The sequence below is a fragment of the Lepisma saccharinum genome, chromosome 14, assembly GCF_977018435.1.
Source record: "Lepisma saccharinum chromosome 14, izLepSacc3.1, whole genome shotgun sequence".
Classification (NCBI taxonomy): domain Eukaryota; kingdom Metazoa; phylum Arthropoda; class Insecta; order Zygentoma; family Lepismatidae; genus Lepisma; species Lepisma saccharinum.
In genome coordinates, this window is record NC_139242.1 from 43,803,673 (window position 1) to 43,824,813 (window position 21,141).

A 21,141-nucleotide genomic window follows, 5' to 3' on the forward strand; every position below is an offset into this window, starting at 1 on the left:
CGTAGTGCTTCCCGCCCAGTGGTTCCTTCATTTTGGCAAAAAGGTCATAATCACACGGTCTCATACCGGTGAATACGGCGGATGTTCCAGTACCTCCCACTATCAGTTATGCAGGAGCGCCGTCACAGTGTTCGCAGTGTGACACTTTGCATTGTCAAGCAGGATGATGGGACACCGTGCTGTCGCTTCCTTCTTAATGCGAGACGAAGGTGGTGTTGCAAGAAGCTGCAGTAGTAGGCTGCGTTGACCGTCTGCCTAAGAGACGTTGTTCTTCTTGCCTAAACATATTGTTAGGGCGCTTGCACTCTCGTCCTCTGCTGTTTTTGACTGAAAACATACAATCGCACCCCACTCACTATACTTCCTCGTCTGACATTCCTTTATCAACCACGAAACGGTTGTGGTGCTGTGACTCGCCCCTGTCATGGGACAGCAGTGTTGCCATTACTTTTTATCCAACCCTTGTACTTCTCCCATCAACTCCCTCCAACTCCAATTATGTCCTTTTGGTCATCCATCAGAATAAATATTGCTTATTATAATATAAATCTTGTCATCTTGGAACTGTTTTTATGTTATTTTTTCTTCATTATTGATTATATAAATGTAAAATGGTCAATATGTACTGTGTCTGAAATTATCTCAAATACATAATAAATATATTGTAATTCAAATTTTAAAACTTAATGTCATAACATTTTTATGTATTACAGAATAACTATTTGTCTGCTTGGCGTTACATGTGGAAACAACCCTAATGAATTGAATGTTACATTACCTAAAAACTACAACAAGAACATACTACCTATACCAGAGAATGGTGAGTGCCATGTAACATAAGTGGTAATTGAGCATACCATTGTTAAGCTATGTGTGTCCTTTTAGTGCCTTAAAAATTGTTTCAGCTGAGGTCACATTATTATAAACTCCAAGTTTGAATGCTGTTCTTTATATCTATGTAGAAACAGTGTATTTAAACATTTATTCTAGATGGGTTCAAAGGGTTGGATTTCAGTATTGTTATTATAAGAATTATTAATACAAATATTAACTTTCAAATTTGTTTCAGTGAAAGTATTGCTATTTATGACTCTCCTCAAAAATACACTGTGATAATTATCAGTATTATGAGTAGATATTGGTACACAAGACTTGTTGGTCATTGTGGGATTTTTTTGTGAATATATTTCATCATGTTGGAAATAATATCTACCCATTAGCGGCAATTAGGTGCCAAAATCTGGAGAGGGGGAAGGGGTGCAGAACCTTGTACTTTCCCTTTGTAGACAAGGCTTAGCATTAGTGGCTGGACAGCCCCCCCCCCTCAGCTGTTAGCATTTGCAGATGATGTAGACTTACTGGGGGATGATGTAAATACAATTAAGAATAATGCTAAAATATTTTTCAAAGCAGCTAAAGAGATAGGTTTGGAAGCTAGCAAAGAGAAAACTAAATATATGCTTACGGGCCGAAACCAAGTGTTAGGTAATAATCAAAATCTAATTATTGAAAACAACTTGTTTGAACCAGTTTCCAGTATTACTTAGGAGTAATACTTACAAATGGAAATGATATTAAAGAAGAAATAAAAAGCAGGCTTAATTCAGGAAATGCATTTACTTTTCTCTTCATAAACTTTTGTCTTCTCCTTTAATATCAAACTAAAAGTTAAAATATACAAAACAGTAATTTTGCCTGTAGTATTATATGGATGCGAAACTTGGTGCCTGTGACTGTACAACATGAAATGCAAAACAAATCCAAAGCCTTACCTATTTGTATGTGAAGTCCATTCGATGCTCTGCTGTAGCGAAGTGGTTAATTACATATTCAAAAAATGTATGTTGTGCCTTTAGTTCACTCAGCAGTCTTGATTCAATTTATATAAGCGCAAGATTAGAAATATGAATTTGTCCGCATCTGTTTCTCACGTAGTTCTTAATTTTTTTCATTGCTGAAAACGATCGTTCCACGGTGGCCGTCGTTACCAGCATTGTAGAGATCAAGGAGGCTAGTATGAGAAGCTGTGGCATTGCCTTCCCAACAGGTGTTGCGCTCATATAAAGTAGCAGCTGGTGAGGAGATTTGTCTGCAAATTCATCAGAAGAATAAGCTACGACCAACTCATTTTTCAACAGAACTTCATCAAAGAAATGACCGTAGCTTGCAATTAGGTTCCTGAAATGTTCCAAAGGAAATTGATGTTTATGTGTCTGAAATTTGGATGTGTCCAAAAGGCTCAAAAATGAAATGCTATTGTAGTCCTGAAATCTGGTGTGAATCTGTTGTTGTATATTATCTAATATTTCAATGAACAAATGCTTGGAATTTGACTTCGGATCTAACGAAGCATTGGAACTACATGGTCTTCTATGTGGGGGCCCCACATCAGTGACAGTTTCATTATAAATTTCATCAAAAGAATTCCTTAGAGACTGAATCGCCATTAAAGTTTCCGACACCTTATGTCTGCAGTATACAATGTCCAAAGCTTGCTTCTGAAGGTAGGAAAAGGAGAACATCTGTGTGCATGAATATTCGATGGAAAACAGCAAGAAGGAAACAAAATTGAAAATTTTCCATGTTTGCTAAGTGACCCTCTACAGATTCCAAAACATCTCTTTCAAGTTCATTGTTGTGGTCGATCATGACACAAAACACTTCACGTATGCTTTCTTTCTTTTCGTGCAGTGTTTACAAGATGCAATGAATAGTTCCACCTGGTTGGGCAGATGCTTGGGAGACGGTGTTTCAGGAACTCTTCTAAATATTTTGAATATTTTGGCGACCGAGAAAAAAATGCTGCCAATCCACCTAAGGTGGCAAAAAAAATACGACATTCTGAAATATTTGACGCACTTTGTTACAGTAAAACGTGTGCATAGTAATGAACAAAAACCGCTTCAGGAAAGGATTCCTTCACGATTGCTTGCACTCCATTCAGGCTCGAAGCCATTACAGCAGCTCCATCGTACGTTTGTGCTATAATTTTGTCACAACAGCCCATATTTACTATATTTGCGACAATGACATCAGCAACAGCTTGGGCTCTATTGTTAGCACTAACATCACAAAGACTAAAAAATCTCTCAACCATGTGGCCATCATTAATGTACTGATATACCATTGACAACTGAGATTTATTTGTGACATCAGTTGTCTCAGCAGCCATGATTGCAACAAATTTCGATGATGTGATTTCATTCTGAATTTAGCTGTAAAGAGCACGTCCAATAGATTCAATCAAGTCGTTTTGGATTCTGTTTGAAATGCCCTTGAAAACTGTTGCACTTTGAAGATGATTTTTTTTTTTTTTTTAGCAAAGTGTCATATTGGGCAATGTAATTAAGAAGTTCTACATAGTTGCCCCGATTCACTGAACTTTCTGTTTCATCCTCACCACGAAATGCAAGTTCTTGTTGTCCTAGAAAGCAAGCTGCGTTTATCAAGCGTTTCAAAAGTTCCCTGTTTGTTTTTATGGTTTCATTATGCAGCAACCTCTCCTTTCTAACCTGCCAACTAAGTTGAGTTTCGATTCTCACATTGCCAAATGTAGATAAGGCAAAAGATGCTTTAATATGTGTTAGGGATGTTTCGTGAACTTTTACAGCCTTGGTAAACCCCCTTAAATTACAGAAACCTGATTTCATTCAAGACGAATTTCTGTCTGTGCTGAAAAGTAGGCAATTCCAGCAATATAGTTTGTTATTTGTTGTACTGTCAACCAGTAAGTCTTATCGTAATTAGATGGTAAGAAATGGCACATGTAATTCTTCTTCTGTTGCGATATTTGAAGAGGTGGAGTTGGTCGACCGTTCTTTATCAGTGTTGTCTTTTCTTCAAATGTCCTGCAAGCAAATGGTCTCTGAAGAATGTTGGCCACAAGATCTTGATTTTCTTCGGACATTTGATTTGTTACACACAAACACATATGCAGGCACACACTACACACGCACAAACACACAACGAACTTTTTCTTTGCTTAAAAACGCACTATGAAAACCTTCTCGAATCGCAATAGCACTCACGTCCTCACTCACAGCTCAGAACGAAAGCAACCGGGGAAGCAACTATTTTAACTAACCCCCGTACCCTCTTTTCACCAAGGGTCACGAGACATGGTTGCCAATATTTGTTTCATTTCAGTTCTTCTATCCCACTGAAAGACTAGAGAAATATGAATATTTTTAAAATCCAATTCAAGTATTCGCGCAACAAAATTTTTGAATAACATACATTTATTTTACTGGATTACTAGATGCACTACGCAGGATTGTATTATGCAAGTTTATACACTATCCGGAGGGTGATTCTATAAATTCTGTAGCTTTGCAAAAAGTCTAATAGTTGGCAACCTTTTTTTATGATACTTGTAAACTGCGGCATCTCTCGTCTCTCTTGTCCAGTGATGTTTCCGAGGGGCACTTGTTTCTTGGCAGGAAACGAGGAGAAGGTGAGTGGGAGTGGTTCCTACCACTTCTGTGTCTGTGCAGCTAGGAAAACAACGGTCCTTTGAGACCTAATGCCAACCAAGGGCTTTTATATATATATATATATATATAAATATATATATATCAGTGGCGTATACTGGGTTAAGAACCTGGGCTATCGCAACATATCATAATGTTCGAATGGACAAAAATTTGCTGGTGGGGGTATTTTTGTTTTTTTAACTCATTTGGGGTGGCGGATTGAAGTGATGTGACTGTGATTAAAAATATATACCTCATAAATAAAACATGGAAATATACACCGTCAGTAAGGAAAGGATTTCAAGAATTTCATTCTTATTTGCATAAATGAGAGGCCCATATTGTGAAATATTATGTAGGCCTATACAGGGTAAGTCAAAATGATGGACCCGAATACAGAAATTTATTCTGTGAAATCTAATAAACATATGTTATTGTGAGAAATGCGCTTCAAAAGGTTAACTTTCAAAGTTTAGTTTCCACGCAGTGTTTCCACTTTCTACCGCTAGGAGCCAGCAGCAAGCAGGAAGATGGCGTTGACTGGAGAACAGAGATCTTTCTGTGTGCTTGATTATCATGTGAACAAGTCTGTGATTAGTGTGCAACGGCATTTCCGTACCAAATATCTGAGAGAACCACCTACGGGGAAGGCCATTCGTAAGTGGTATGAACATTTCAGAGATTGGGGCTGAATCTGTAAACGAAAATCGACTGGCCATCCGTCGACTGGGGAAGAGAGTGGAACAAGTGTGCACATGTTCCGTGCGGAGTCCACAGAAGTCCACCTACCGGGCAGCGAGAGAACTTCAACTTCCACAGAAAACTGTCTGGCGGGTTGTGCGGAAACGTTTCCAAATGAAACCCTACCGCTTGTAACTAGTTCAAGCCTTAAAAGACACTGATTATGCTTTACGCGCATCCTCCTGTGCTGATTTCCTCACATAAATGGAAACGGATGGGTTCTCTGAGTGATGAAGCAACTTTTCACCTTTCAGGGAAAGTGAATAGACACAACGTACGGATTTGGGGAACTGCTAACCCCCATGAATTTGTGGAACAAGAACAATATTCTCCCAAAGTGAATGCCTTTTGTGCCATTTCCCATGAAAAGATTTATGAACCCTTTTTCTTCCATGAACATACTGTGACAGGACTTGTTTTCCTTGATATGCTGCAACTATGGCTTCTTCCACAGCTTGCAGAGGATAGCGCAGATTTCATTCTCCAATTGGATGGTGCCCCCCACGCATTACCATGGCAGCATTCGGGACCATCTCAATGGGGCATTGGAACAACGTTGGATAGGCGGTGCATCTACGGAGGATCGACCTCTCCTTCATTGGCCACCTTGTTCCCCTGACTTGACCCCATGTGATTTCTCCATGTGGGGTTTTGTCAAGGATCATGTTTACATACCACCACTTCTAACAACATTGGATGACCTGCGTGCTCGCATCACAGCAGCCATTGCTGATATTGACTGCAACATGCTACACAAGGTTTGGGAGGAGATAGACTATCGGCTTGATGTGTGCCGTGTTACGCAAGGTGCTCACATAGAACACTTGTGATTTGTTTGAAAAAAACTTTGACAATTTACCTTTCTTAGCACATGTCTCACAATAACATTTGTTTATTATATTTCACAGAATAAATGTCTGAAATCGGGTCCATCATTTTGATTTACCCTGTATACGAGAATAAAAATAAAATTTCAACCTACCTATTTTCACGATTTTAAGTTCGGGTACTTCTTGTTGGTGAAGTAAAAATATCGTTGCCTTGAAACTAAGGGGTCCTGGGTTCGATGCATGGTGGTTTAGATACCACTTTAACTGTAGGTCCAATCCCCATTAGCATATCTGCTCATACAAGAAAAATCCACAACGATTTGGAGCTTATCGTAATTCGTAAGCCGAAAAGACAACTTGTTAATTATGTCCCTCATTTCAGTTCACTACACAACACACAGCACATATCATTCACAAAAATACAATCCACTCACTACTGTATTCACACGCTGCCTCTAAATAAATTTCACGCACCAAGACCACTCGACGCGATCTAGACTAGAACTGGTCCTTGTCATTTTGGTAAACCATTCCCGCTCAGCCAACAATTTTCTACTCCCCACTGTATCTCTAGTTGTTTGAAGGTCAACGACCTCTTTTCAGAGGGGTTTTTTCCCTGCCATATGCAACCCTGTTCTCTCTCCTGTAACAGTTTGACTCCACAATTCCCTGATCCTGGGGAAATTACATGGTGGGAAAAATTGGTTTGCAACATTGATCGGAGCCCTGTCAAGCTTACCCGTCACCCCTGTGGAGTTGCTCGCCATCTGGGCCAGCCGTCTCGCGAATTCAAAGAAAGTGGGCAATGTTTCCAACTTCTAAGAAATAGGTAAATCTTCTTATTGAAATGAAAAATTTTATGCACATTTTTTGATAGATATTTTTTTCTGTGTTTTATTCCCCGAGTCTGGGCTTCGCAGATAGCCTAGATAGCCCCGAATATATGCCTCTGATATATATATATATATATATATATATATATATATATATATATATATATATATATAAGAAAGGGGGAGGGGAGTAACATGTAGACAATGCATCGAATCCCATCAAGCCTCTTTCCGAAACTGGAGCCAATACGTATTCTCAAATAGCTCACATACACTTTGGGGTTTCCATTAGGAATCGAACCTCTTACCGATGACAACAAAAACGATTTGATTTGACTATGAAGGTAGAGATACGGTTCGAATCCCGGCCTGGCCATGGGTGTTCCTTGTATGTATCCCTTCATCAATTTTATTGTATCATCTTTGAAACCGGGTCCCCTGGTGTCATAGTGTGCTATGATAACCACTACCCCCAGGGAGGTAGGCCAAAAAAGAGACAGGAGGAAAGCTCTAACTAATCTGATATGGTTGTATCGGTAAAGCAAACTGCATTTTCTCGCAGTGGTATTTTTCAATTGGATTTTGGAAACACCATATTTGCATATGATTCGTCGTTTTTTGAAAGATTTTTTATTTCTTGATTTCCCTAATTTCACAATCGTTACTGAAGGATCCAGGCTCGAAGCCTGGCCTGTGCATCAGTGTTTCTTTGTAACTACTCTTCACCCGTCTAATTTAATCAATGTTCAATCGCCATGGCAAAGATTAGCTGATGAAAGAGCAACACTAAATAACAAAAAACATAATTATTTCCTTCCAGTGCATCTGCAGGGCACTTAGAAATCAGGAGTCTAGAGTTCTCTATTTATGAGTGTCCCTCATGACTTCGAAAAGCTCATTAGCTACTTATTATGTCAATTTAATCTTTACAGCTAGAAAAAGTGATGGAAGGTGGCAAATATTCAACATAGTAAAAGGGGGATGAACTGGTAATAATAGATACTTTTTGTACTTTCTTCAAAAATATTCATGGCCTCCCCGATGCTGTAGTAGTAGTGTCGTCACCTTCTAATGAAGAGGTCCCAGGTTCGATACCCGGTGGAAGCACATAGTAGTTCAGATTCGTACTTTAAACTGTAGGTCCAGTTCGGATTAGCCTTACTAGGCACAAAGTGAAGTTAAAACAACATATCAATCAATCAATACTATTAATTTGGTTCCTTCAGCTCTGTGATACATAATTCATTCCAAATTATTTTATATTTCACTGCACGACTGCAGAGTACAGCACATCGAACAAGAACATTCGTTCATCACGAGTTCGAATCCTGGCCTGAGCGTTCTTTGTGAGGTTCCTTAATCAATTTCATCATATCATCAATCATCTTCATCTTTGCGATGACCAAATGTGGCAAAAAAGCGATGTAAAATAAACCAAACCAATAATAAGAACGTGCCTTCTTTTGCCCAAATAAGTAAATACATTCGTATTTATAACCATTTAGCTTACCTGCTTTTTTTTTGTTGGAGGCCAAGAAATTAGTATATTTAAATAAAACACTACTTAGATGAGAGCAAAAGAGAGCGCGTAAGCAAATATTTGTTATTTAATCATTATATCTTCCATAATTGAAAAAAAATAAAAATAAAGCATAACATTTCCAAGTATTTTTGTCTGCACATAATACGTTCCCATTTCATTCACAATAAAACTATATTTTTACATCCCACATTATAGATTACATATTATACAACGTGCATAAATACAGAGAACATAAGTACTGCAGACATTATCTCCTGAGTTCTTTAGAGGATTTACAAAGGAATTGAAGGGAAACCAATCCCCTATCTGTCCTATAGGAGATAGACTGAAGGACCTGAGACCGCGGGCCTTCAACCATTGCAGCAGGGGCGAGGGGCAAGGGAGGTAGGGGCAGAAATCTTCCCTTTCCCTTCTGCCAGTCAGTTCTACCTGGAACTGGCGAGGCGAAGGAAAGGCCAGCTAATCTAGTCCTGCCGGCTGATGTCACTGAGGGACGAGAAGCGCGTGAAAAAAAAAGTATTGCATATGAACTGCGGCTTTAACAAGACAATAAATATTGTGATTTGAAAATAATTAGAGATGTGACATTGATTGATCTATCTCTGCTAGACTAGCTACTCCTCAGTGCACATCACTGGTATATACGTTAGGGATGCAGTGTTTCTATCAGAAAATTTGCTCTGGGGGGCATTGCAGAGAAGCGGGAGGGTGTTGTGAATCTCATCTGCGAAATACAACATATGTGCATTTAACATTGAGAATTACCAGTGGTCGTTCGTGGTTCGTCAATGGACTTGACGCTGAGTGTTACAGGTGGGAAATGACGTAGAGTAACAAAAATAAAGTAGGATGCGGTGACCTAAGTATACTTAGTAATTCAATGTGGAAAGACATAGATTTTTTTTTATTTGTCTCCGTTTCTTTTTATTAGTCTGTTGTCGAACATTTAAAAATATTAATTTGTACAATTAGCATTATAATAGTAAATAGTAAATTACAAAACATCACCTACTTTTACATTTTATCATCCAGAACAAATTCCACAATGGTGAACTAGGAAAAATATTACAATTATTAAACTCAATAGAACACATCATGCAAAGCTTAAGATGGCATGAAGAATTTACAGCAATCTTTTCCTGCGAGCTTTCTTCGTGGCATATAAATCTACTGGTGTCTCCAGAAAATCATCAGTTGGAATCTTAGGTCTTAGGTCTTGATGCTTATTATCATGCAATGCATTAAAGTTCCTGGTAGCATTCTACTTCTTGTCCTAGTTAGTATCCTATTCATCGCACTCAAAGAACCTTTCTGCACCGGCTGTCGTTACGGGAATGGTTAGAAGGACTTCACAGAGTTCTTTTTCAACTTGCAATATCCCACGTCAGCTTCTCTAAGATTTTCACCAATGGTTTGTCAGCTTCTGTATATATTCCATTACCAAGCATCAACTTGACAAAAAATTGTGTAGGATTTGAGGTCAGCAAGAACGCCTTCCACCTTCCGCATGGAAAAAATTAGCACAAAATCTTTTGACTTTGGTCTCTTGCAAGTCTACTACTAACTGAAAGGTTTCAAATTGATTTGCGAATCTCATGATATCGGTAGATTGATCGTTGAACCTGTTTTCCATTTCTTCAATTACACTTTCCGTGTATTCCTTCATCCCACAGAAAGTTTTCCTAGCATCTTCATCAGCAACCAGGTGCGCTTCAGATCTGATATTCTTCAGTTCGGTCCGAATACATTTTTGCAGATCATATTCTCGAAGGTACAAAAAAGCAATGCAGTGGCTAGATTCTAACAATCGCATAAAGATTTTTTTTTAAAACTCAACACTTTTCAGTTAGTCCACTTTTGACTCAACAATCGATTTTCTTATCGTTTACAAATATACTGTTGTGTATCAATTACAAAGAAAATACCACGTCGGCTTTGATGACGAGTTGGCGCTTTTGGTGTAGAAAGCACTACTGCACATTCGAGATGGGTGAGAGGAGATAAGGCTAGTGTGGTTGCCAGTTTTATTCTGCTTCTTCTGTAAGATTGGACAAGTGTGGGCGTTGTTATTTACAGAGGGAAATATAAAGGCAAAAATATTTGCAACACAAAGTAATGAGGTCTGATGCGAGGGAAACAACGGTAGCAGAAAAGTTTTATACTTTGGTTTTTCTTGTACAATTTTGTCTGGGGGGCGGTAGATTCCCTCCAGGGGTGCTCCGCACCCCTGGAAAGGTGCCTGAAAGAAACACTGTAGGGATGTAAGAGAGTATATAGATCTTGCTCAGGATAAGGACAGATGGAAGGCCTGTGTTGCTGCAGCCATGAACCTTCGGGCTTAAGAAGGCTAGAGAGTTGGTTAGTTAGTTGTTCTTAATAAACCCTGTACAATTGAAGATTGGACATGACAATTTAATGTAGTGGATTTTGTTGACAGTCTGTCAGTGTACATAAATTATATTCAAAGATTTAATATATATGTAGGTGATGGAATTGGGGAAAACTTGGAGAGAAACCATTTTTTTAAAAAAATCTTCTTCGATCAGTTCACTCACCTTGCATGTCTTTTGGATGCAGAGCTGAAAAGATAAGTAATTTCCACTTCGTTCTTCAAACTTAGTGAGAGGCCTGCATGACCCTTGCTGGTGGTGAGTTCACCTCTGGTGGGAAAACTCCACCTCGCCACCTGGAGTCAAGGACACCAGAGCCATTTGGACAGAATAAATACTACAGTAAAAGATGTATCCAGAGGACCAGGCAACACCAAGTGGTGGCAGTATTAACGAGAAGCATTGAAGCAAGTCTGGCCCACCTGGCAAGAAGAAGAATTCATTAAACTGTCGCTAAAACATGGAAGAATTTAGCCCAGCAGATTATGCCATTGCCTCTGTCACCATGTGCTTCACATCAGTAAAACACAACCAATCCCTCTGGTGGCTCCAGCTAGCTTCAACAGGAACCCACTCGACACCACCCACCACAGAGAGACCAGGGATGGACTACACCCAGCAATGGGTGAGAGACAAACCACCAACATCGCTTCCCAATTTCATTAATTGATCCTACCCAATCAGGGCAGAGACAGTCAACGAGTTCCACACTTGATTCTACCTTTTATTTCCTTAGGTACCCCCGTGTGATTTGATCCTCATTACAAAACTCAACCTCACACTAGAATATGTCTGAACCAAGTTATTTGTTGTAGGTCCACCACTGGAGGTATTTATTTCACTCTATATTGAGCAGTTGCAGAATGTGGATGAAATCCAAAGGGTAAGTGTTCATTTTGTGCTATTCTTCTAATTCCATCCTATACTTTGTTCTGAGAATTTGTGGAGCAAGGCTGTGCATAACAGTAGAAAAGGGAAGACTGTGAGTTGGTGGAGCAAAGCAGGGTGCGCTTCTACAAATGGCTGTTACTTACTTCACCTCTCACGTATTCAGAGACTTGTTTTTGTTTGTTTGCTCCAGAGATACCCGGGATACAGTATAATATAGTATGTAAAAATCAACAATGGGGTGTACAACTAGATTATCTTGTTTGTAATATATTATGTAAATGTTAATATGATTAAATTGGTGCTATCATATTTGAAGTTGTACCTACTGATTTTATATCAAGAGAGGTAAGTCTAAAATAGAAAGACATCAATTTTGTGAAATCCTTCTACCACTTTTGGCTAATCGTGACAATGAGGATGAATGATGATTTGATGAAAATCTGCAGTGAGACTTACATAGAAAAATACAATGATTATGCCAGAACTCTAACCCAGAACCTTCAGTAGCTGGCTCCTCAACATGCTTAGCTCTCAAGGCAACACTTTTTCCCTTTGTACCAAAAAACATATCACTAACCACAATAGCTATAAGGTAAGATTCAAGAGAACCTTATCATTTGCCCCTACCACTAAATCCGCCAATGAATAGGTAATTTTGCAAAACTCATGAATCTCCTGTTAATCTGATACCGTTAAACTCATTATCTTATTTCGAACATTATGCAGTTACAAATAATTTATTGAAATCGAACTTTTTTTTTAACGATCTCCTTTTCCATGTTTCATGTTTGTTAATAAACCATGGTGCAACAGCCTGTGAGGGCCAGGACCTACTTACTAACTGCCAGCCCCACTCCCACCTGCTGAGGTGAGAGATCATCCAATTAGTTACAGGGTGATGGCTGGTTAGCACAATGAAATTCATAGCTCCCCAATTTCCTCACAATGCTGGGTGGCCACCGGTCTCATACACAGGCTGAAATCTCAGGAGAAAAGTTGTTATGCTTTCCCCAGGAGACTTGAGACCTGCACGTGTCCCATAGCCGGAGTCCAAAGCCTGACGCCTTAGACCGCATGGCCACGGTGACACACCTATTAAATTCAGAGAATCACTGACTCCATTGTTCCTAGGCTGATCTTTTCTCAGACAGACAATGTAGGCAGTGCTCCTCCTTTGGACATGTTACAACATGTTTACCACTTCACTCTGTATCTGTTTCATTTTCATTTTCAGTCATTTGTCCTTGACATGTATCTCACTTTGATGTGGGCGGAGCCTCGTTTGCAAATAGGAAACTACAGTTACATGCCTACCCTCCTGGATATTTCTCTCTCTCAAAATTTGTGGTTTCCTGATCTGTATGTCCTTAATATGAAAGAGATGAAAACAAGACGAAGCTTCACAGACATGAACTACTATGTGTTAATGAAGAACAAGATGCTACGAGCATACCTTGGGTACGTAAAAATATTCATACTAATTCTGCAGTTAGAAATAGGGTTACTACAATAATGTGATATATGTTAAATATGGAATGTGGTTGTTGTCTTCAGTATGTCCTCTTGAACAGTTCCCAGCCAGAGATCCAAATGGGTGATCATTTTACCAGTAGTGAAGAGTGAACTGAAGGAGGTAAGCGATGATCAGTACAACAATGCATATAGTACATTGGTATGCCGGAAGTTGGGATGAGGGTAAAAGTTATATAGCCTCATTTTCGCAGTCAGTTTTATAAACAAAAATAAAATTACTAGATTTGTCAAAATAAAATAAATGACTGTAATAAAATTAATTCATAATCTCAGCAATCATCATATTTACTTTCAAATTTTTCGATAACATTATTCACATAGTACTAAACACCTTACAAATGAGCATTCCATATATGACTAAAGGGGTATGGAATTTCCTATTTATTGATTATCCTTATTTATGCATTATATATTTTTTCAATATGGGCAAACGATGACAAAACATTGGGACTTGTTTGTTTATTTTATGCTGTGTGATTGTAATTGAGAATTTGTGGGTACTCTAATAACCTCATTTGGAGTCACTCTAAACTTTCTCTCAAATGTCAATATTTTCAAAACACATTTTAATCTTCTCTTGTTGCTTATGAAAGTTAAGTAGAGGAATTGGCAGTTGAAGCCACTTATAACAGAGTAAGCCCTTAACATACTCATCTCTCTCAAGCAATTTAAAATTACGCATTTGGTGCATAAAAGGATATTTGGTCAGATTACATATGTTAAATACATAAAAAATAATCAGAAGTAAGTAAACTTTACATGCCTGTATACACTTTTGATTTTTAAATTTCTTTCCAGAGTATCTCTGAAACAACAGTGTTCTTTTGATTTTCAAAATTATCCCATGGATAATCATGCATGTGTTCTGACCATTTTCTCGCGTAAGTACTGTAACAAGGTTGTTTTCATGTATATTCCCATGGTAGAATGATTAGATTAGATTTATTTCATCCAGTGGCAGCTTGTGGTTCGGAATGTTGGTGGTTGCAGCGAATATATATATATATATATATATATATATATATATATATATATATATATATATATATATATATATATATATATAATTTATTTATATATAATTTCAATTTTTATATATTTATAATGTAATTATATTCATAATTTTATATGTATTTATATTCGGGTTGAGCCGATGTCGATGTATCGGTATCAGAAAGTATCGGTTGTATTTTGTTCACTGGTACCGGCCCTTTCACAGGATCTGCAAAATGCCACGTGATACTTTCGAAGTGGTATAATTAATAATTAATCATGCAAAATTTGAAGTTTCCTTTTGTTCGGCAACAATATTGTGCAGAATTATGTTTTTTTGTGTTACGTAAGAAGTACTTTAATGTTCAGATTCAACTGTTGAATATTTTGAAGGAAACCTCTGATAAATCGATGCTTCTAATTGGGCTCACCCAATAATATTAATCAGTATTTTGAACAATTTTTAATTGTTAAAACTTTCAAGCATTGGTATCGGTATCAGTTGGAACATGACTTAACAACAGTACACTGAATATCGCAACTATAACAATATACAATTAGTCCCAGCGCCCACGCTACAACATCAGGGAAGATAACTAGCACTCCACTTGTATACGATAAGTTATATTTTAAAGTGAATTTGGATTGGTGATTGGTGGTAAGGTTAGTAAATTAGGTTAAAATTCTCCCCAAAAGAAAATAAATATTTATCTTTGCCTAACGTGGACATTTTGTCTCTTGCTCTACGACACGGGACAGTATGACCTTGCCTACTGCCTCCATGCTGTTGCTCTCTAATGGCGTAAAAAATAACTATGATCCCAGCATTTCCTGCCGGTCCATCGTGAAGTCTTCTTCCCTGTCTACGCTTGGTAGGTGAACTTAGTTTGTTGCACAGTCTCTACAACGAGAAGTTGGCTTAGGCACGAGGTTAGGAACAACGGCGTTGAACCTCGCTCCCAATACTCTTCGCTGTAGAGATCAGGCAATGAGGCCGTTGCTTCAGTGCTCCAACATCGACCTGTACGTCTACTCTTATACTGTGAAATCTTGCAGGTTGTTTCCTTCTTTTTAACGGATCATAATGGAATTAGCTTTTTTGAAGCAATCAAGGGTAAAATTATTTGTTTATGTTCAATATATTTAATACGAAAGCAATGAAAAAAATACTAACCAAAAGCATGAAATTTCATAGTAAAATATCTGGTCATTGTGTAACACTGCAACAATATCAGTAACCGCCCCTGATTTCACCCGTGAATCACATGTTTGCATTTACAACCTCTGACATTGGACATGTCAATTTGTATTCACATTACATTAATACAATGAAATACAATAATATAATATAGTGAGTTGATACAATAAAATTATACCTTAGCCTATTACAGTTCAATACTGGCAGGTGTGTATTTATATTAGTGATACAGTCTATTATATAATAGTAACATTTAGTAAAACATGTTACGAGTACAATATAAAGATAATATATGTATTCTGTAATGGATGAAATGATTACATGAAATATTGTGAGATATTACACTAGTCAAAACAATTAGAGGGACACTATTGTCATTGCGAAAATCAGAAAACATTCGAAGGTTACAGATAGAAACTATGTTGCACATTGATTGTTCATGGTTTGTGTACATAAATCATCAACCAAACAAATTTTTCGTGCAACCATCAATGAGGGGGAAAAAAACATAGCAAGAATGGAGCAAAATCAAAGTGGCCACACAGCAAAGGTCCATACGTCAAGCACAATCTAGGATGCGTATGTTTGTGTACACGTTCCTGTAGTGTGTGTGTACAACTAGTCAGTCATCATGCGGCATCTGAGCAAGGTTGACGTGGCCCGAGCAGTTACAATGCTCGAAGGGGGGAGGTCTATCAGAACAATGGTGGCTGAGTTTAATGTGGCCGAGTTTAATGTGGCCCCTTCTGTGATCGACAGAGCTTACAAGAGGTACAGAGAAACAGGCAGTTACAAAAGAAGTCCAGGGCAAGGTTGAAAACGGAAGGCATCAGCACACGAGGACTGTTATTTGAAACATTGTGCTCTTTGACACCACACTGCCGACTGCTCAGGATCATAAAAATGATCTTCGGGCACAAAAGAAGACCAGGGCAAGGTGGAAAACGAAAATCATCAGCACGAGAGGACCGTTATTTGAAACATTTTACTCTTCGATGCCACACTACAATTGCTCAGGATCATAAAAATGATCTTCGGGCCACTACTGGAGTAAATGTAAGTACTCAAACTGTAAGAAATAGGCTTAGGGAAGGGTGTCTGTGATCAAGAAGGCCCTACAGACAATAAGACTTGAGGCTGAGCATAGGAGAAGTCGAGTAGTGTTTGCTTAAGAGCACAGAAACTAGCAACTTTGTCATTGGCATTGGTATTGTTTACCGATGAGTCTCATTTCCGCCTAACAAACTGTGGTGGACGGGTGCATGTTTATCGTCGCACTGGTGAGCGTCTTACAAATGCTGCAGTCCTAGAACGTGACAGATTTGGAGCTGGCTCAATAATGGTGGCATCAGTTTAGACAACACAACAGACCTTGTCACCATCAGAGGCCAACTTAATGCAGCCAGGTACATTGCGGAGGTTGTGCTGGATCATGTGATGCCTATTGTAGTGGGTGGAGGTCCAGAGTTTCTGCTGCAACACGATAATGCTACGGCACATACTGCAGTGGCCATAAGGAATGTCCTACATGACCTCAAAATTCGGACAATGCGTTGGCCTGCCAACAGCCCAGATTTAAACCCGATTGAACACATCTGGGATATCTTGGATAGAAGGGTCCGCAACTGCCCAAGAGCCCCCAGACCCTACAGGAACTTGAAGTGGCCCTTCACGAGGAATGGGAGAACTTTACTCAAAGGGATATCAGGAGGCTTATCAGAAGCATGCCTCGAAGGTGTGTGGCAGTATTAGTGGCAAATGGTGGTCATACAAAGTACTAAAGTAGTTTTTCATCAAGAACTAGTGTCTCATTGTAAGGACGTTTCAGTTTGGATTAGCACCATGGCACACATTTTCGTTTGTAATTGGAATACTTCAAGTGGCAAGTAAATGACATTTGTGTTCTTTGACCATGAAAGATTGGTGTACTAGAATGTACTTGTGTTTTCCCTTACAACAAAATAGTTTATGAAATAAATCACGTTCAAAAGGTGTCCCTCTAATTGTTTTGACTAGTGTATAAAGGTAAGACTTATAACATAATAAAATGATACTAAGAATTGCACTCAAATGACATAACAGATATGGGATGTGAGATGGCATCCAGCCTATTTTGGGTCTATGTTGGAACTATTGATTACATTTTCAATTGCACTATTGTTGATGAATCCATGAACCTCCAATTCATCAACACACATGTGGCATTTTGATGTTAATATGGTGATATAACGATAAATTTGATTTTGAAATTACATTTATTACACAAAATAAACATTTCGCTTCCAATAGCACATTTACATAGTTATCAGAGTATCATGGTTATTCTTGTGTAAAGGAGTCCATTTTTGCTTCTCAAATATTTACATCAGAATTAATCATTTTCCTTGAATTGTATAACTCACAGGGTAATTAAACTTCAGAAAGTGCTATGTTGGTAAATAAACTCTAAATTTCGTGTTTAAGAGTGATTTCACATTTTGCAGTTCATTTCTCATCATTTCCTGACAAAATATGGTAGAAAAATGCACCCCACAACTTTCAAAAACATGAAAAATTAAGCATTACAGAATGTTACTTCACATTTCCTTTTTCTATCAAAAACTGTGTGTCTCCAGCAATTAACCAAAAGTGATGTAATATAAATCAAATTCAATCAATCAATCGAAGAATAATGGGTGCAGCTGAGTGAGGGGGGAGAGAGAGAGACTGAATGAGTGAGTTTGTGGGGGGGGAGAGTGACAGGGCACCCTACTTCATGCACATACTTTTCCTGCTGGCACTGATGCTGAAGGTAGAAAGAATGATCAGTATACACAGGCATATATTCTGTGCCCTCATTCCATAGGGCTTGCTCCTGGCATCTTTTCTTACAAGCTCAAAAAGAGAAAAAATATGACATGCTTCCCTAATCACCCATTTGTATGCCCTGCAAATAGATTTTCCATCTCACGGATTTTGTCAAGGGTGAGAACAAAAAGTGATGAGCCCTTTGTGTAAATAACAGAACTACAAATAAAAATTATGTATACACAATCATTTATGAACAATCTTATGAAAATTTTGCGTAATTATCATGTGCTTCACCATAACAAATCAATGTTTGAAAAGTACCAGAACCTCACTTTCCCCATACACACACACACACACACTCACTCTCACTCTCTCTCACTCTCCTCCTCTCCCTCTCTCTTACACACACACTCACTCCCTCACTCCAATTGTTTGAAGTAATTTTCAGGCCAGTTCTTTTGGATTAGTCAACAGAGCATCACGTTTTATTTAATTTTTTGGTTACAAAAATATAATTTCTGACTTTCTGGTTAGGGGGAAATATAGAATAGAGCCAGTTCATATGTTCAGCAGTTTGCAGATTGTAAGTGTAGGTACAATCAAGGTACGAAGTCAGTGTTTCCATCTTTAATTTATATTAGTGCTGTACTAACATTACTTATATGTATGCATGCACACACACACACACACACAAATACATATACAACCATGTACAGGAAGAGAAATCCACCCCCCATACATTAATCCTGAGAATAATGTGAAATGAAAATGATTCTATTTCAGATATTCATTTACAAATAATGGCATTCCCTGCTGTACAATTATGGACACTTCTGGGTTATACTTATTCCATTGAAATTCAGTGGCATCATAACTATCCAAGAATGTCCATGACTCAAGGATGTATTTAGGGGGGGGGTCCGTAAGCGCCCCCTGAAAGATTTCTCAAATACTAAAATTAAATAATGAAAAATATATTCGTTTAGCCATTGTTGTATAATTTCCTCTGAACTTATTGTAAGACAAGGATTATATTGGAATCGCAGGGCTTTGAAGGACACAAAGGATGTATTTAGGGGGTCTGGACCCCCACCCTACCCGAAAGACTTATTAAGTACAAAAATTAAATAATGAAAATATACTTGTTTAGCATTTGTTGTATAATTTCCTCTGAATTTATTGGAAGACAAGGGGTGTAAGGGGTAACCTTCCACGTAATACACACCAGGTGGTGCTCATTGCTATGTGCAGTATGTATGCATTACGTCATCTGGGAGGATCGGGTTTTGGGGTGCTCGTTGCTATTTACAGTGCGTATGCACAGTCGTCCGTGGATGCATTACGTCATCTGGGAAGAATTGGGTTTGGTGTGGGGTACATTCAGCTGCTAACACGTCACGAAAATCGGAACAAGCAGGTTGTTGATTTTGTAGCATTCGATTTATTTTTATTGTTTGGTTTGGTTTGAGTTGGTGTTTTAAGTCAACTTTATGCACAGTAAGGCTAATCGGGGCTGGACATACAGTTTAAAGTGAGATCCGAACCACTTGTACCTCCACCGGGTATCGAACCTGGGACCCCTTGATTACAAGGCAATGACGCTACCTTATTTTTATTGTATTTTTGTACTTGTCGACGGCAATCATTTCTAATTGTGCTGTAGTAAGCTAGGAAAACTATAACGAGAAAACTAAAGGAACTGACATAAAATATCATACATTTCCAGCCGATAATTGCGTAAGTGAACAGTGGATTCATGCTTGTAGACGAAATGTAAAAAATGCAAGTGTGCAGTGCCAATTATTGTGAAGAAGACTATGTGCGAGATCTCAAAGCAGAACTTTTGTATTTTCCACCAAAGAACGTGCTGAACCCAACTGCAGTGCCAGCGCTAAAATTATAGTCCCAATTACTTTAGTACCAAATAATGGTGTAGTTCTCCTAAACACATATCTTCACAATATGATTTGTTTGTAGGACGTACTGATAAGGTTTGCAGAGATGTACGCTATGAAAGACATGCAATAAGGAAACGTGCCCAAAACAGGCTAAAGACTATACTGCCGAAAAAGAGAAAAATATATAGACGTAGGTATATACACAAATTGCAAGCAATGTTTTGTTGTTGGAAAACATATTCGATCATTTACAAAGGAGAAACACACATCTGCATAATGAACCAAATAAATTAAAGATTACAAACAATCTCTTTCAACCTGCTTTAACCAAATTAAAAGTTCAAAACCTACAACGTAACCTAACCGACAGTACTACAAGAAAATTCACCAATATCTTGAATATGTGTTCAAGTAAGGTGAAGTACGTATAGTGAACCTAACTGATTTGTTATGTAGATTTCATGTATGTCGGATTTGAAATTACTAACAAATTCATTTATTTAACACAAACCGATATTGATTGTGATTTGTATGTTCAAATTATTGTGAAAAACATTGTCGGAAATGTGCATTTCGAAGTGTAAAGTTCGTGTATTGACTTTCACGCTATTGGAAATGAAATTCACTTACATCTTCAATTTGAGTTACATAGCGTTGAATGCATGATGGTAAATATTGCATGTGTAAATATTACGCCCATCATTGAAATTTTTTGCAACTTTATTCAATTTTGGTATTTCACAAATACATTATGGATAATTTTGTACCCTTGTACTCAATATAAACCAATGTATACTACATTATTTCTTGTAGTATTTTTTTTTTGTCAAAAAGAGCAAGATCTATGATTAGTGTAATGCAAGTTACTTCGTTAATGAACTACATGTACAAATGTGTGTCGCATATCAGCCTTGGTTTTCCAGTTATACAACTCAGCTGCACATGGAAATGTACTAAAAGGAAAATGGGAGAACAAAGTCCTTTAACGAATATTGATTCGTACACTTCTAAGGTCAATCATTGTGAGTT

The 21,141-nt window shown here is 38.0% G+C and overlaps 1 protein-coding gene across 1 annotated transcript in view; it reads left to right on the forward strand.

Annotated features, from left to right (window-relative positions):
• Positions 1-762: 762 nt before the first annotated feature.
• The window catches only part of LOC145998345 (acetylcholine-gated chloride channel subunit acc-2-like), a 58,507-nt gene continuing 38,128 nt past the window's right edge, over positions 763-21,141 (forward strand). Inside the window, exons 1-4 of the mRNA XM_083134751.1 lie at positions 763-820; positions 11,625-11,692; positions 12,935-13,158; positions 14,032-14,114. Of these exons, the coding sequence (XP_082990877.1) occupies positions 12,950-13,158; positions 14,032-14,114 (292 nt within the window). The 5' untranslated portion in view covers positions 763-820; positions 11,625-11,692; positions 12,935-12,949. The remainder of the gene's footprint in view (positions 821-11,624; positions 11,693-12,934; positions 13,159-14,031; positions 14,115-21,141) is intronic.